Source organism: Mirounga angustirostris, unplaced genomic scaffold (assembly GCF_029215605.1).
Source record: "Mirounga angustirostris isolate CCGP_5_RB_7025 unplaced genomic scaffold, mMirAng1.0.hap1 SCAF_11, whole genome shotgun sequence".
Classification (NCBI taxonomy): domain Eukaryota; kingdom Metazoa; phylum Chordata; class Mammalia; order Carnivora; family Phocidae; genus Mirounga; species Mirounga angustirostris.
In genome coordinates, this window is record NW_026991719.1 from 97209711 (window position 1) to 97225949 (window position 16239).

At 43.0% G+C, this 16239-nt stretch overlaps 1 protein-coding gene across 2 annotated transcripts; it reads right to left on the minus strand.

The window, feature by feature from the left end:
* Nucleotides 1–258: 258 nt before the first annotated feature.
* NKRF (NFKB repressing factor) lies at nt 259–15298 on the minus strand. 2 transcript variants are annotated; one of them, XM_064574519.1, is made up of 4 exons: nt 14483–15298; nt 4933–5063; nt 2041–3864; nt 259–1144 (listed from the first exon to the last, which is right to left on the minus strand). In XM_064574519.1, exons 1-4 carry the CDS (start codon nt 14746–14748, stop codon nt 927–929), a joined length of 2439 nt encoding a protein of 812 aa, XP_064430589.1. In that variant the 5' UTR covers nt 14749–15298; the 3' UTR covers nt 259–926. The 2 variants fall into 2 exon arrangements, with proteins under 2 accessions (XP_064430589.1, XP_045737802.1); XM_045881846.3 differs by having other exon boundaries at nt 261–3864; nt 14483–15285.
* Nucleotides 15299–16239: the final 941 nt, after the last annotated feature.

Consider the following 16239-nt stretch of genomic DNA (forward strand, 5'->3'; position numbering starts at 1 on the left):
TACTCTGTTAAACTTATCTAAGAAACCCAGATTTATGTGTAACATGTCCCTACTCCCCACCTCCCTCCCCCTGCCCAATCGTTTTGGGAAAAGAAATGTGAAGAGAGAAATGAGTTTTCACCCCCTGCCCTTGAGCCGCAAAGCCACTCTTGCTAATTGAACCACAGCTTCTCAAGGTTGGCATGAACCCTGTAGGTTTAAAAAAAAAAAAAATCCTATAAAATCTATAAACAGCCTAGCTTATGTTCCCTTTGCCGCTGTTAAAACATTAAGTGCCAAAATAAAATGCACCCCTCATTTCTCTTCCTACCAACATTAGGAAAGGCCACGCACTGTTAAGAAAGAGAGTTAGTGAAAAGCAAACATCATGCAGTTAATCACTGTGGGTGCCTAACACTTAGAGATCCAGGTACAAAAGCCAATCCCTTTGTATTTTTAAACTACTGATTGAACTACAACGGGCAGCTTCTTGATGGAAAATATAAAAGAGAGGGGAAAGGCAATTGCTGTTTATAGTGGGCCAATTACACGTCAAGTGTGGGGCTAAATGTCTTCAGACACTGTAAACACCCTAACTGTTCTATCATTTCATTGGTGTGTTTAACTCTTGAGATTAACATTCGTCTCTAAATATCGATCCTTGATTTATCGGAGGTACAAAACCCAAATCACGGAGAAGTACACAGCCGGAGATTGGGTCGCAGCCAGCGTGTTGGCCCACAGCAAAAACGTGATGGGTGACCGATCAGCTGTTCGCATCTGCTGTCATCACGTTCATCCACATGTGCTCTGGTGTTGAAATATTTTGTGCAAACACCACTTCCCCTCTCCAAAGACCAGAGGGTCTGCTGCCCAGAAATAAGCACACTGCCCATTCTGATCAACGTCCGCTCCTTTTTATTCAGGAAGCATACACTAATTCTTTTTTATACATTTTTGTTTTTTTTTACATTCCAGAAATAAGCGAAAATAGCAGTTTTAAATATGTTACAAAGTTGGCTTTGGGGGCTTAATAAGCTTTTTGAGAGAGGGACCAGCCAACTGACCTTTTCATCAAAGCACCAAGGTGTCTTCGGTCTCTTACCAAGCTCTGCCCCCGCTGTGGTCACCTTGGATGTGCTGTGCACCCGACCCGCGGGAGAAGCTGTAATGGAGAGTTGCCGTGAGGCTCTCTGCAAGGCACCAAGAACAAACAGCTCCAGCTTCCCTTCTTCAGATTGAATCAAAGTTTTTGAAACTTTTCAACTGCTCTCTCAAGTAGTGCTCTCTCAGCATGAAGACTAGAATTTATTAAAATTCATATATCACAAGATAACAGTAAATCACTTCCAATATTCTGGAAACCACATGGTAGAAGTTATAAATAAATGAACACTAAAATTACTTTAAGAAAGTTTTACATCATTTAGTCGGCAGGGACATTTACACGTACAGCACAATTTACTGTTAAACATTCTTTAACTGGCTTCACACAAAGATGAAAATAGTAATACAAAATGATCTGACATTTTCAGGAAGTCTGAAATTAAGACTGTGGTTTTATCGTAATCAGTATCAACTTGACATATTGTTGCAGATTGCTGTGCTATGCCCTTTAAAATGGGAATTTCTTTCTCGGGGTGAAATTCCATTTGGATATGTGTTCTTGCTTTGTACAAACTACTAAAATCGGAGGGACACTGCAATATCAGAGACACAAACAGTAACTGCACAATATCATCTGCTGGATTTAGGCTAATACAAGTGGACAGAATTCTTCGGGTTCCAATAGCTAATAAAGCACTATATGAAATGAACAAGGTGAAACATCTTGAGAATGGATATACTCTGCAACCAGGACATGTGGCATTTCTTTAATTCATAAATCTGCCTCACTGGGCATTTACAAAATAAATTAGTTAAGAGCTCAATTTGCTTGAGGCATCACAAGCTCGTAATGCCCCACTTGGCCTTCCTGTTTGAGCTGATCTAGTAGGTCTTCCTTCCGTCGTTTTCTACCTACCACCAGGTACCTATCGTGGCCTACCCCATGCGACTTACTCTTAAGACCGTACTTCTGGGCAATCTGGTGGATTTGCTTCCGCTCGTCGTTAGTCAGCTCTGTGGAGAAAGTCAAATCCGTGTGGCTCTCCGAGCGGGCGTAGTTTCTGATGATCTGTTCAATATCTCTCTTGGCGATTTTGTTCACCCTCTCTACATCAAGACCGAGCCCTTCTCGCTTATGCTGCTCTTTGACGGAGATTGGCTCCCGAATGCCCTCGCCAGATTTACCTAAGCCACCACCCGTCCAGCCCATCTTTCTCAGCAGCTGGTTTCCTATGTTATCTTCTTTGATTTGTTGTTTGTAAGCCTCCTCTGCTGAGCGGCCCTGAATTTCATTTCTGGAAATCACATCTTCGATAGCTCCTTTCTTCAAATTGTTAATGACGGTCGGCTGGGTCTTTTTGAGGGTTTTCACAGCTTCCCCAGCAGCTTCGTATTTGACCGTTTTCTTCACCCCAACTGCTTCTGCGATCACTTCACTCTCTAGGATCACCTTGCATTTCCATCGGAGGCCCGTCATTCTTTCGTAGACGTACTCGACTGTCATGCGGTTGAACTGAGCTGTGTCGTTCAGGGTGCACACCGGATTTGAAGAATTCTCATAAACTACGAGATCCTTTATATCTTTCTTCTTTCCAGATCCCCTGGGGGAAGAGCCTGTCTGGCACTGTGAACTTTTGACCGAGGGGTAAGTGGGCTGTGTTTTTTGAAGGATTTTCAAAGCCTCATCGGCAGCTGCGTGTTTGCTTGTTTTTTTGGTCCCATAACCTTCAGCTAAGCAGTGATCTTGCAGAAACACGCGGCAACGCCACGTGCGATTCGGCATCATCTCGTATTTGTATTCAACTGACATTTTGTTGTATGAGGCAGAATTGTTGAGGATGCCAATCGCATCGTTTGCATTTTCTGTAAGGACAAAATTGGTCCAGTGTTTGGCGGAAGCATTAAAAATCGGCTGCCCGGAAGCATCTTTAGCCAGCACCACCAGCTCTTCCGGCGGCTTCAGAGCCGGGGGAAATTCGTATGCGGGCATGCCGATCTGACACACCACGAGGTCCTCTCCGATCGTGTGCTTGAATTTCCGCCGGACAACTCGAACTTCGATACGTTTCTGCAAGAGTTTTACAGCTAGCTCAGTAGCTCGATCCCTGGACCCATTCTTGCTGCCAGCATAACCGGTGGTTAAGTAGATATTTTGGCATCTAACTTCACACGCATAACCGTCTGTTAGAAGTTTCTTATTTTTGGGGATGTCGGCAGGAGGGATCTCTTTTAAAGGAGCATATATGTACTCAGGATTTGTCTTACATGCCTGAATACACCGAGTTAACATGTATGTATAATTAATTTTATCAGAGCCAGAAGTCATCTCTGGATTAGAAAGGTTCTTCCAGATAGTCGCTGTTAATTTTTCAATAAAATACTGCTTCTCAGCGACCACAGACTCAGGAAACGTCTGTGATGGTGAAGGCTCAGGAGCTGACTGAGAGTTTGCCTGCTGTGATGTGCTGCCTGGGGCGGGGTTTCCACTGTCGAAATACATGTTGGCTGTTACGGGCTGGTCTTTTGTGAAAATAAATCCTGATGAATCACAATACTGAGAATTCCCGTCTTGCACACTGAAAGAGTCTTGAGTATAATCTTGGTAGATGTCTCTTGGCATGCCGGCAAAATGTGTTTGTTCATTTACCTCTTTTGTTTGAGGGCCATAAGGATCTTCCTGTCTTTCATCTTTTGAACTACTAGCTACAAAATGTACAGGCTCAAAACGAGGTCTCGCATGGAATTTGGAAGCGGCTTGCTTTTTAGGAGGATTCTGACCTACAGAATGAGTGAAATTCACAATTCATTAAAAAGGGAATATTTCAAAAGAAGCAAACAGGAAAATAGTACCAACCATATTATTTGCAGGTTGCACTGTTGGCACAAGATCCTTCCCATCACAAGAACTTCAGGTCATTTAGGTGAAGGGACTACCAACGTAGGATTCCAGCATAACAAGGGATGGTCCCTGTCCCACGGGTAAGGGAAGAAACTTGACAGAAAATATGCCCTGAATCAGGTATGCAGGTCACCACCACACGTGACTGGTAGGTGCTTCTGTATCTCATGAGGCAAAGCCCAGGTGAAGTGTGCTGAGTAATAGGTTGTTCCAGTATAATCTCATGCCACCTGTGCTGGGAAGCGCCCTTCTTAAAACCCCACAAATGCAATAGATGGTTCTACCGCAAAGGAGGTGACGGCCAGGGGCGTTTACACAGCCTCTTGCTTTGGCAGCAGAGGTAACGCTGTCATAGTTCTTTACGTGGTTGTGACTAAAAATCAAATAAAAATAATTATCAAAAGATCCCAAAGGTTTTCAACTTCAAAATCTTAGTTCCGACCTATCCCGCACAAAAGGGTGGTTTGCTATATTTTATTTCTAGAACAGACAGCAGCTGGAAACTAGTGATGTACGGGGGACAGCGAATCGAAAGCTATGGAAGAACTCTCTGTTGAGGCTAGGCCAGACACTAGGGCCTCCTCCCTGTAGCACTGTTCAGTAGAAAGCTGGTCCATCTTGGACCCATCCAAGAGGATTTAGTTACTTAGATGTTCAAATGATCAGAGTATAAGGTTGTTCTATTTAGAGGGAGGTTCCATGGCATGGACTTCAAGGATAGCATTATCGTGTGACATCAGTATTCTTAGTTTTCAGTTCCATTTACCATCCTCAAAAAAACAACAACAAAACACAAAACTGTACATAACTAAAAGTTAAAACTCTTACATTTGTGTAAGATCCAATGTTAACCAATGTTATTTAAGACCATATACCACACTCCTACCATTTTAAAAAAAGCCATGTTGTTTCTTCAAATCCCACCTTCCAAAAACAAGTATACTCACCATCACATGTTGAGAGGTGACGTTTCTGACCCTTGGAAGGTTTGGACAGCATCAGATCATATGACGGCATCTCCCCAATATCAATACCTTCAGCCATTTGGAGAATTTTTTCCATCAGGCGTGGGCTGTACCTATTGAAATTAATATAATCTACCGTTAAAACAGGTAAGAATGCAGTTTTTTAAAAAGCTTCTAAATGAGCTAATCTTGCAATTGCTCCCACAGGACTTCATCAACAGAGTATCTTGCCTATAAAACTGAACAATGTGCCCTATAATACTTACCTATCAAATGAGTAATTATGTTACTGTCATTCGAAGACATATGAACATAAAATCATTTAAGTGAAGATCTTTTAATATGAATTAAAAGCATCCATATAAACTCATGATTTTTCTCTGTCATATATGTATATTATATGTAAATAATTACATTTCTATATTTACAGAGGTACTAAGAGTAAGAGTGTCTGGGTTAACATCCAGACTATGGTCTTTACCATTTCCCACAAAAAGGAATCAGGGTCCTTAGAGAAATGGCTGATTACAAGTCTGGGGGAGGAAATGTACAAGATGAACCTGGGAGCTATTCCTGTGCCTGGAAACAAGGAAGCTGTGAAAGGCCTCAGGGGTTGTGTCAAATGGAGTCAGAAGCCAATCTGAACACACTCCTACTGACAAAGTGAGCCAACTGGATTATCAATAAGAATAATAACCTGCAGTGGAGTCAGATATAACAAATATGCTAACGATCCATTAGTTTGTAATGATACTTACAAACTCATTATTGGTCACCTTTGGAAGATGGTAAGGAATCAAGTCATTATTCCGAAAACAGGTAATATTACAGGAAGAAGGCAAGCATTTATCTGGCATTTTCCTGTATAAATTGTACGTCAGAATAACTAAGAGTTGATGAGAAAAATCTCTTTTACAGAAGCATTCCAGCTAATAAATAAAGGAATGACAGACTACTGCCATTTTGCAACCCATCATAAAATAATAAATTATCATCAATGACTGCTAGGCCTATGAGGTGAAAAGTTGATGGGGAAGAACCCAGAAAGAGACCCCCACAAACATGTCCAAGCTGCAAAAGCAACTCAATAGAGAAGGACATCCTTTTCAACAAATGGTGCTGGAGTAAGTGGGCATCCATCGGCAACAAACAAAACCTCAACCTCACTTCTCATCCAAAAATTTATTCAAAATGTATCACGGACCTAAATGTAAAATGTAAAACTATAAATTTTTTTTAGAAACACAGGAGAAAATCTTCAGATCTAGGGCTAGGCCAACAGTTCTCATACTTGATACCAAAAGCAAGATCCATAAAAGGAAAAACTGATAAAAGGGACTTCATCAAAATTAAAAACTTTTGCTCTCAAAAGCCCCTATGAAGAGGACAAAAAGACAAGCTACAGACTGGGAGAGAGATTTACAAACCAAACACCTGATGACAAAACAAAACAAAACCTGGTATCCAGTATAAACATCCCTCGAAATGCAAGAGTAAAAAAATATATATATTAAAAAGTGAACAAAAAGACATGAACAGAACATTTAACCAAAGAGGATAGACATACTGCAAATAAGCACATGAAAAGATGGTCAACATCATTAACTACCAGAGAAAGGTACTTTAAAACCACAACGAGGTATCACTTTGCACCCTCAGAATGGCTAAAGTAAAAAAGAACGAGAACATCAAATGCTGACAAGGACACAGAGAAACTAGATCATTCATAGACTGCTGGAGGGAATGTAAAATGGTATGGCCACTCTGGAAAACAACTTGGAAGTGTCTTATAAAATTAAACATGCAATTACCACTCGACCTAGCAATGGCCCTTTTTTTTTTGGCCATTTATCTCAAAGAAATCTAAACTTACATTCACACAAAAACCTGTACATGAATGTTCATAGCAGTTTTATTTGTGACAGCCAAAAACTGCAACCAGCTCAGAAGTCCTTCAACAGGTGGATGGTTAAACTGTGGTATGTACACACCTCGGAACACTACTCAGCAATACAAAGTAAATAACTACTGATACACATAGTATCGTGTATGAGTGGGAAGGAAACATGTGGGGTTTTTTTTAAGATTTTTTAAATTTATTTGTGAGAGAGAGAGAGAGCGCGCACAAAGCAGGGGGAGCGGCAGGCAGAGGGAGAAGCAGGCTTCCTGAGGAGCAGGGAGCCCGATGCCGGGCTGGATGCCAGGACCCTGGGATCATGACCTGAGCCGAAGGCAGACACTTAACCGACTGAGCCACCCAGGCATCCCCGGATGTGGTTATAAAAGGGTGATGTGAGGGATCCTTATAGTATTGGAACTGTTCAATATCTTGACTGTGGTAGTGGATATACAAACCTACACATGTAATAAACTGTATTCAGCTAAAAATACACACACACACACACACACACACGAGTACTAGTAAAACTGGGAGACTAAATAAAATCAGTGGATTGTTAACAATGTCACTGTCCTGGTTTTGATATTACACAATAATTTTGCAAAATGTTATCACTGGGGAACTGGGTAAAGAATGCAGGGCATCTCTTTGTATTACTTCCTACAACTGCATGTGAATCTATAATTATTGCAATAAAAATTTTGATTAAAAAAGTTTATGGGAACTTTATAATCTTACTATCACTAAAAAATGAGACAAGCAGACATGTGTCCCCTTATACGAGAGGAAATACAAAGCACTATCTATAAAGTCTTGTCCTTCAAATAATTGAACCTGAACCTAAGCAAGCCCCTCACTCCCAGAAATACGTTAAACATCACCATAAGAACATTGCCAGCCAAATCCAGAACAAAGGAAACACTATGTGACAATCCAATTTCTTCATCAAATAAAAAGCATGAAAATAAAAGGATAGGGGAATGGGGTTATAGATTCAAGGAGACAGATCAACCAAATACAGTGCATGGACCTGGTTTGCATCATGAATCAAACAAACCAAAATACAAATGAGGGGCGCCTGGCTGGCTCAGTCCGTAGAGCATGCAACTCTTGATCTCGGGGTTGTTTGAGCCCCATGTTGGGTGTAAGAGATTACTTAAAAATAACATTAAAAAAATACACTTTGAAACAAGTGGAGAAAACTCAACATGGATTTTAAGAAATTACTGTTAATTTTGTTGAGTGTAGATAATGGTATTGACTCTATTTTTTAAGAAGGCTCCACACCCAGCATGGAGCCCAACATGGGGCTTGAACCCATGATCCTGAGATCAAGACCTGAGCCCTGAGCTGAGATCAAGAGTCAGATGTTTGACTGAGCCACCCAGGCACCCCTATTATGACTCTATTTGTAAAAATTTTTATCTGTGGGGCGCCTGGGTGGCTCAGTCAGTTAAGCATCTGACTCCTGATTTTGGTTCAGGTCATGGTCTCAGGATTGTGAGACACAGCCCCGTGATGGGCTCAACGCTCAGTGGAGCCTGCTTAAGATTCTCTCTCTTTCTCTCCCTCTGCCCCTCTCCCCACTAAAAAAAATAAAATAAAAATAAAAATTCTTGTCTGGTACAGATACATACTGAAGTATTCGCAGGTGACATGATGTCGAGATTTTCTTTAATATACTCCAGACTATCTCCCACAAAAAAACTGGGGGCAACACAGAAGAAATGAGAAGGGCAGCATGACAAACTGTTGATATTGCTGAAGTTGAGTAATGGGTACATGGAAGTCCTTTAAACTCTTTTACTTTTGTGTGTTCAATTTTTTCCATAATAAAAAGCTTCGAAGCATACAATTTTTAAAGGGTTCCTCATAAAGTAGGTTGGCTGCTTGACAGAATATCATATAACTGCAGAGAAACAAACATACAGGCTCAAGTGAAGTTTTTGTTATCATGGGGACCTACTCACCCTTCCTACCTTGAGAGCCTTTCCTGGCCTATGACCAAAAGAAGAGACTCCTGGTGGCCTTTGGGAAGAAAGTTCTGAATACGAGTAACTATCACACCTTGACATGAATAGGTTCTGAACCTGAAGGAGGGTAACGTTTTCCTTTGGGCACAACTGGTTCCACACCCATCAGGTGGCTTTCCTTGCAAAGCCTAAAACACCGTACTTTCTATATATCACTTCCACTCAGATTTGGGAGTCCAGTTTCCAAGGTACAGGATGAAAACAGAAGATTATGCAAGTGGAAGTCTATAAATAATCTTGAACTGGTGATGCCACTTTTGCTACCTGAATTGGCACGACACCCAAGCCACTCGCCTTGAGTTCCAGTCAGACTTTCCCAGGCTTCGATTCCGGCCTGATTCCAAATATGGCATACAACTGTAAAGGGCACGTAGGCCATACACACAGCGTGCAGAAGTGATGCATTTGGGGCTCAGTCCATTCACTCTTCTCTCAGGTTTCTTCCAGCATTAGTAATGATTATACCTACTGTTCCCTATTCATCACATCTGCCACAAAATTCAACATCACCCATGGGCTATAAAAATAAACCTTTGCATAGGTTGTGAACACAGTCAGCTTCTCAGTCCTTTAGCAGGAAGTCACAATACTGAGGAAACCCAACCAGCTCAAACAATAATGGAAAAGACTGTATAGTACCTGACTCTTGACTATTCAGAGAACAATGCCAATATTAATCTAGAGTCTTTAATAAGACCACTAGGATTTCATTCCCATTTCTAAAATTCTTCAGAGAGTAGCTATCCAAGAACAAAGAAGTGGTTCCACAAATTTTAAATAAGCTAAGCCAGTAAAACTTTAATTACTGGTTTCCATTATGTATTCTTTCGTAGATTTATTTATTTTTAAAAGATTTGTTCATGTATTTTAGAGAAAGAGAGAGAGCACACCAGCGGGAGGGGCAGAGGGAGAGGGAGAGGGAGAGAAAATCCCAGGCCGACTCCATTCTAAGCACAGAGATTGAGGCGGGGCTCAATCTCACGACCCCAGGATCAGGACCTGAGATGAGGACCAGACCGAAGTCAAGAGTCGTTCGCTTAATGGACTGTGCCACCCAGGTGCCCCTAAAGGTGTTACTTTAAAAAATCTACTATGAAGGGCACCTGGGTGGTGCAGTCAGTTAAGCGGTTAAGCATTTGACTCTTGATTTCAGCTCAGGTCCCGATCTTAGGGTTGTGAGATTGAGCCCTGCCTCAGGCTCTGTGCTCAGCGCTGAGTCTGCTTGAGATTCTCTCTCTCTCAAATAAACAAATAAATCTTTAAAAAAATAAAGTATCACCTTCACTCCAGAAATTTTAGAGAACCCACCAAGAAAGCACCTACAAATCCAACCACTGATAACTTCATTAACATTTGAAGTTTACTTTTTATTCCTTTCTCTATGCTTTCCATACCACCGCCCCCCCCTCAAATCTCTTATAGATCATCTATGTTGATTTGCACTCTGGTAGGGTTGGGGGTTGTTCTTAATTTATGAGATCATAAGTTTTTTTCTATATCATTACCACATGAGTTTTAATGGCTATACGGTATTTTACCTTATGGAGAGACCTTGATGCCAAGTATCATTAAGGCAAATCTAATACAGTAATTTTAAGATGCACACATATTATATATTTAAGTCTGTTAATTTACCCATTTGATCATAAATGCTTAAAAAAACAAAAGCAAAAAACCTCAGGAGGTCTTTAGCGTTTTCAAAGATAGCTTACTATGTACCAAGCTTTTAGAAATCAGGATGCTATTCAACTGTCCCACCATGCCTGGCATACATAAAGATGATTTATAACGGACAAAGACATGTGATTTCATGAATCTTACATTCTCGAAAAAAGATAAGCGCATACTTATGATCTACGATGCACCTGAAATTTAACAAGTATTTAGTAATGCTTCCAAATTTTTAATTAAACTGCTCTACTAGGTCCAAAAACAGCTGAGGTTTGAAAACTAAACAAAGATCAGGATTTCCAAGTATAAAATTATTTATTCAAAACTATTAAGACTCTTAACATCATAAATGAATAACACACAACCAGATTATTGATAAATCTTTGGAAAGCTCCCACTCCCATTTCTTTAGCTGGTGACTGATGCAGGCTACCTATGTGCAAAGTTAGTTTCACAACATGAGCTCAACTGGCATCTCCCTTCCAAAAATCAGTCTCATAGCAACAAGGAAGAGACAATAATCAAGGCAGCAAACCTGGTTTCATTTTAAGATATATTTTTCCTATAAATATCTCATCAAAAATCAATAGGCCAGGACTCTGCTTCTAATCCTATTGATGAAGAATAATCGAAAACCTGAATGCTCTAGTTAACCATTCTGCTTTATTAAATATAGATATATTATCTACAGTTTTTAAGTAAAAATTTTACAGTTCCCCAGGCATTCATATGAACAATTATGTGAGTGCTATAGATACAGTTGATTAGAAGACTTCACTAACTTTTCTTTTTTTGTTGTTTCAGAGGTAGAGGTCAGTGATTCATCAGTTGCATATCACACCCAGTGCTCATTCCATCAAGTGCCCTCCTTAATGCCCATAACCCAGTTACCCCATCTCCCCACCTACCTGCACTAACTTTCCATTAGCCACAAGACATATTTTAGAAATTGCTTGCACACAAAAAAAATGTTTGACAGGTTGTTTACTTTTATGAAACAGACAAAACAGTGAAGAGAAATAAGTTCAGCTATTTGAGATTCCTGGTTGCCTGGACTATGAGGGAAAAATGACCAAATGGATACTGGAAAAACACTGTTTTATTTTATCCTATAAGGCAGTGGTTCTCATGGTGTAATCACTGGGCCAGCATCACCTGATCATCAGTACCACCTGGGAACTTGTTAGAAATGCAAATTCAGGGGTCCTGCCGCAGACCTACTGAATCAGAAAGCCTGGGGTGGGGCCCAGCAATCTGTGTTTTAACAAGCCTGACAGTTGATTGTGATGCTTGCTTAAGCTTGAGAACCACTGTTGCAGAATCAAGATAGTTAAGCTTGTTCCATGAAAATCGCCACTATCACCAAAAAGAATGAAACATAGTTTGCCTCCCTGAACATGTGAGCTCCTCCTGGCTTGGTCTTATGATCAAGGAGTTTTCAAAGATACCCTTGACCTAGGAGTTATTTCAGCCCTAACTAAAACAGACCACAGAAAGCTCTTCACTGGGGGGGGGGGGAAGTGCTACTATTTACAACCTGTTCCCAAAGTCAAGGGATGAACAACAAATTAACAATTTAAATTCAGAAGAGGTTGTTACACCATGTATTCTGCAGTTCCCTTGAGAGAACAATCTTCTGTCATAGAAGAACAGACCAGAAAATGAGCTCTGCCAACATCAACCTTAAGAAGTACTGGAATATAGATTTTACCCCTCTGAAGCTGACAGCTAACATAAAGCCCGACTAACGTGGAACACTGCACTTGGTCCCTAGCTTCCAAGATTCTTTATTACCCCTTCCCTTTCTCTTGTATCTATGTTATCAGATACAATGTAAACATTATTCTTCAGTTAAGCTATTTGATGTTATGGCACTTCTTGTAGTGACAGAACTGACTTAACTAAAATGTGGTATGATGATGAAATGTGTGTATGTATGTGTGTGTGTACATATATATATTCATTCATCTTGTTACACACACACTCTACACACAGATGTGCTTGGGTGAGTGCACACACACACAAATGTCCTGGATGCTTGAGCTTTTAACACCAACTACCCCTGGCCTGTTCTGTGTTGGTTAATGCCCTAGTTATATAAAGGGCTGTTGTTCTTGGAATGAAATCCTGAGATATAAAAATGATGTGGCTTGGGTCAGTTACTTGCTTTCACTCCTGGGCCATCCTTCCCAAATATAGCAGCTGTGTCTCAGTGGAAAGAGCATTAGAAGACCTGAGTCCTAGTCCCGACTGTGGAACCTTGGAAAAGTCACTTAACTTCTTGGTCTCCATTGACTTAGCTGTAAAAATGAGATACCACCTAATTTTCAAGGTTGTTGTATTAAGAGAGATACATAAAGAATTAAAATATGTTGTACATTATAAAGCTATATTCATCTGTTTACCCCACACATATTTATTGAATGGCGATCATGCAGAAGACACTCTTCTAGGCACTGAGGATAAAAGTGTGAATAAGAAAGCAAAAAGCTCTTTCCCAAAGGAGCTTACATTCTTGTGGGAAGGTAAGATTTATTATTAACACAAAGGATAGCTATTCTCCCCCACGTAAAAAAAATTTTTTTTCAGGATTCAGATTTCCCACGGCCTTCTGTGATATCAAGCAGATGTATGATTATAGGATAAAGGTACTTTTTCAACTGCAAAAACAATATTGTTAAGTGAAGGTCAATTAGATTTATCTGAATTGATTAATAACAGGCTTCCCCAGTTGTAACCAGTTCCTCCAGTGAAATAATCATTGTCTCTGGAGGCAGAAATTATACTAACCTAGAGAAAATAGGAAAAAATAAATTTTGGTGATCAGAACAAAACAAAGTATACACTAGATGCTATGTTCAACAATTAAAGGTAGAGGTGGACAATCCTATTTTTCTCTATCTGTTATGGTCATTCCTAGAACTGAACTGGCTGAATTTGATCATTTTCCAGAATTTCTCATCCTTCCTAATAAAAAATTCACCATGAGGCAGGAGTGTCCAAAAAAAGAAGCTTCTCAGTCTATCAAAGGAATGATTAGTCTAGGACCGATTTGAGGTGCAGAAGGACAGAGGTCCAAGTAGTCTGGTTTTTTTTTTAAAAAAAAATGCGTTGGAACCATACTGCAGTCTCCATTGAACGCAAAGAGCTCTCAAAGAGGCCTGTTCAGAACGCGCACCAGGTTCTAGGAAAGGGGGGGAGGTACACACACACACCCCTAAAACCTCACCCAGAGGCCAAATGTTAATCCTCCTGATCACATTTAAGGTGAAAGGAGAGCAATCCATTTTTAGAGTAAGATATATCCATCTCTTTGTTTGCGTCCAGACACATTATGCGCAAATCTACAAGCAAGGCGGACCCTGCAGCTGAGAGACCTCATACAAACCGCCTCCCCAGGAGAAGACAGTAAAACCCCGTCGGGGGGCTGGTGCTGTTTTATTTAATGGGGATGGAAAGAGGGAGTGGTCAGGAGGAGACTAGCCGGGTTTCCTTGCCTCCCCCCCCCCCAACCTCCGCCCGCAGACCCTCGAAGCCCCGACTGTCGAGCATCTCTGCGGATACCGCATCCTTGCAAGGTCCTACGCAGGTCCGAGATTCTGCTATTCGTCATTTCCCACGCCCTCCAAAACCACCGCCACAATGACCACCCCTCAACAATCCCCTTCCAGGTGCTGCTTAATCTCCATCCCTGGTCCTGGAGGAGCTGCTCCCGCGATCCCCGCACCCTTCTTCTGGCTGTTATGTTATCCTCGATCACCTCGCTCGGCCGATCCCCCCAGACCAATACTGAACCCCCTGGTGTCCTCCAGCACCTCCAAATCTCCAGCCTCTAAGCCCTCGTCCGTATCCTGCCCCCGTCTCTATCCCGACCCCCATCCCCGAGCCCCCTACCGGGTCCCTAACCCGACCCTCACACCTTCCTCACCTGCAGCCCAGGAAAACGTGGTTGGTCCAGGCGGCGGAGAGCGCGAGGAGCTGGTCCAGGGCAGCCCCGGGATAGCTGTGCAGGTGCCGACAGATGAAGCTGCGCCGCAGAGCCCACTGCCAGTCACTTTCGTGGCTATAGCGCCACTGCTCCAGCACTGGCTCGGGCGGGGGCGGCGGGAGGGGGGGCAGCGGCGGCGGCGGGAGTGGGGGCAGCGGCGGCGGCGACAGGAAGTCGCCCCCCAGCAGCAGACGTCCGCCAGCCATCTTCTCCGCCCCCAAGCAGGGACCCCAGGGATGAAGCCGGCTACCCAGCAGGAGCGAGCGGGAACGGGGGTCGGTGGGAGGGGCCGGGTGAGGGGGGGCGCGCCGAGGCGCGAAGACCAACTCTCAGGGCACTGGAGTGTGTGCGTGGGGGGCGACCGTTAAGAAGGAAAAGGCGAGCACGAGCTCACGTCCCGACGCCGGGGCGCAAGCCGGCGGCACTCCTCCAACTCGTGGAGGCGCAGAAGGGCGCCCGCCGCAGTCACTCGCGCGCCGGGGAGGCCGGGCCCGGCCCGGTGCTCCGCACCTCCAGCGACCCGCAGATCCACGCACTGCGCGGTGACGGGGGGAGACACCAGCACGCTCTGCTCCCCCTCTTCTGGGCTCTAGCCTACCTACCCGCGTGCCGCCCCGAGGTTGTGAGGCCAGTGCGCGTGCGCCGCGGCTGTTCCCTAACTTCGAAATCCCGTCGCCGAATCTCGCGCGAGGTACATTTTTCCCTCCTGTGACGACTACGGGCCTTTGACGCACTACGGTGACAAGCGGAGGGCGGGGACTTTGGGAAGGGAATTTTGGAAGGTTCTCTGAGGTTCGGGAACATGATTCCTTGAAATCCCTGGAAGGCGCCCTCAGATGATTGTTGGCACAACGGCTTGCCTGACGCTTTCGCCTGGGTTTTTGAGCGGTGCGACAGTGGGACTGTGCCCTTGGGGGGGGGGCGGGGCGGGGGACTTCGGTTTGGATTTTACACTTTGTCAGCCCTCCGAGGCGCCTTTTCTTCAGAGGCTAGATCGAAAACCTCTACATCGTGCGTCCTTAGCCTTGTATTTTATTGTGAAAACATAGGAAAAATGTAATACTTGGCAAAGAAAATCATCCACAGCGCCACTTCTCAGGTCAGCCACTTGTATCATCCGTATGCCATTCCAGTTGCTGACAAATCCAGACACCATGTTTACACAGTTCTGAGCGCAATTGCAAATAATTCTGCTTGTCATGTATGAATTTAAAACGTGCAAAATAGGAGCGCCTGGGTGGCTTAGTTGTTAAGCATCTGCCTTCGGCTCAGGTCATGGTCCCAGGGTCCTGGGATCGAACCCCGCATCGGGCTCCCTGCTCTGCAGGAAGCCTGCTTCTCCCTCTCCCACTTCCCTGCTTGTGTTCCCTCTCTCTCTGTCTCTCTCTGTCAAATAAATAAATAAAATCTTAAAAAAAATAAAATAAAACGTGCAAAATACTACAAAATATAAAAAGAGCTCAAAGAAGAGGGTTAAAAGCTGCACAGCAGCAAGTGGTTAATCACTCCGTAGTCAAACGTTGTCACTCCACCTGCGGATCTGCTCTAGGCAGTTTCCTCGGTCCTTGCCTGCAGCCAACGTGCGATGTTCAAGTAATCAACAAATGTCTCTCAGCGGGAATTTACACAGCACCTACCGTAAGCTCAATATAGTAGAAATACAAAGGAAAAAGAAACAGGGTTTTCTCTGTTGTCCT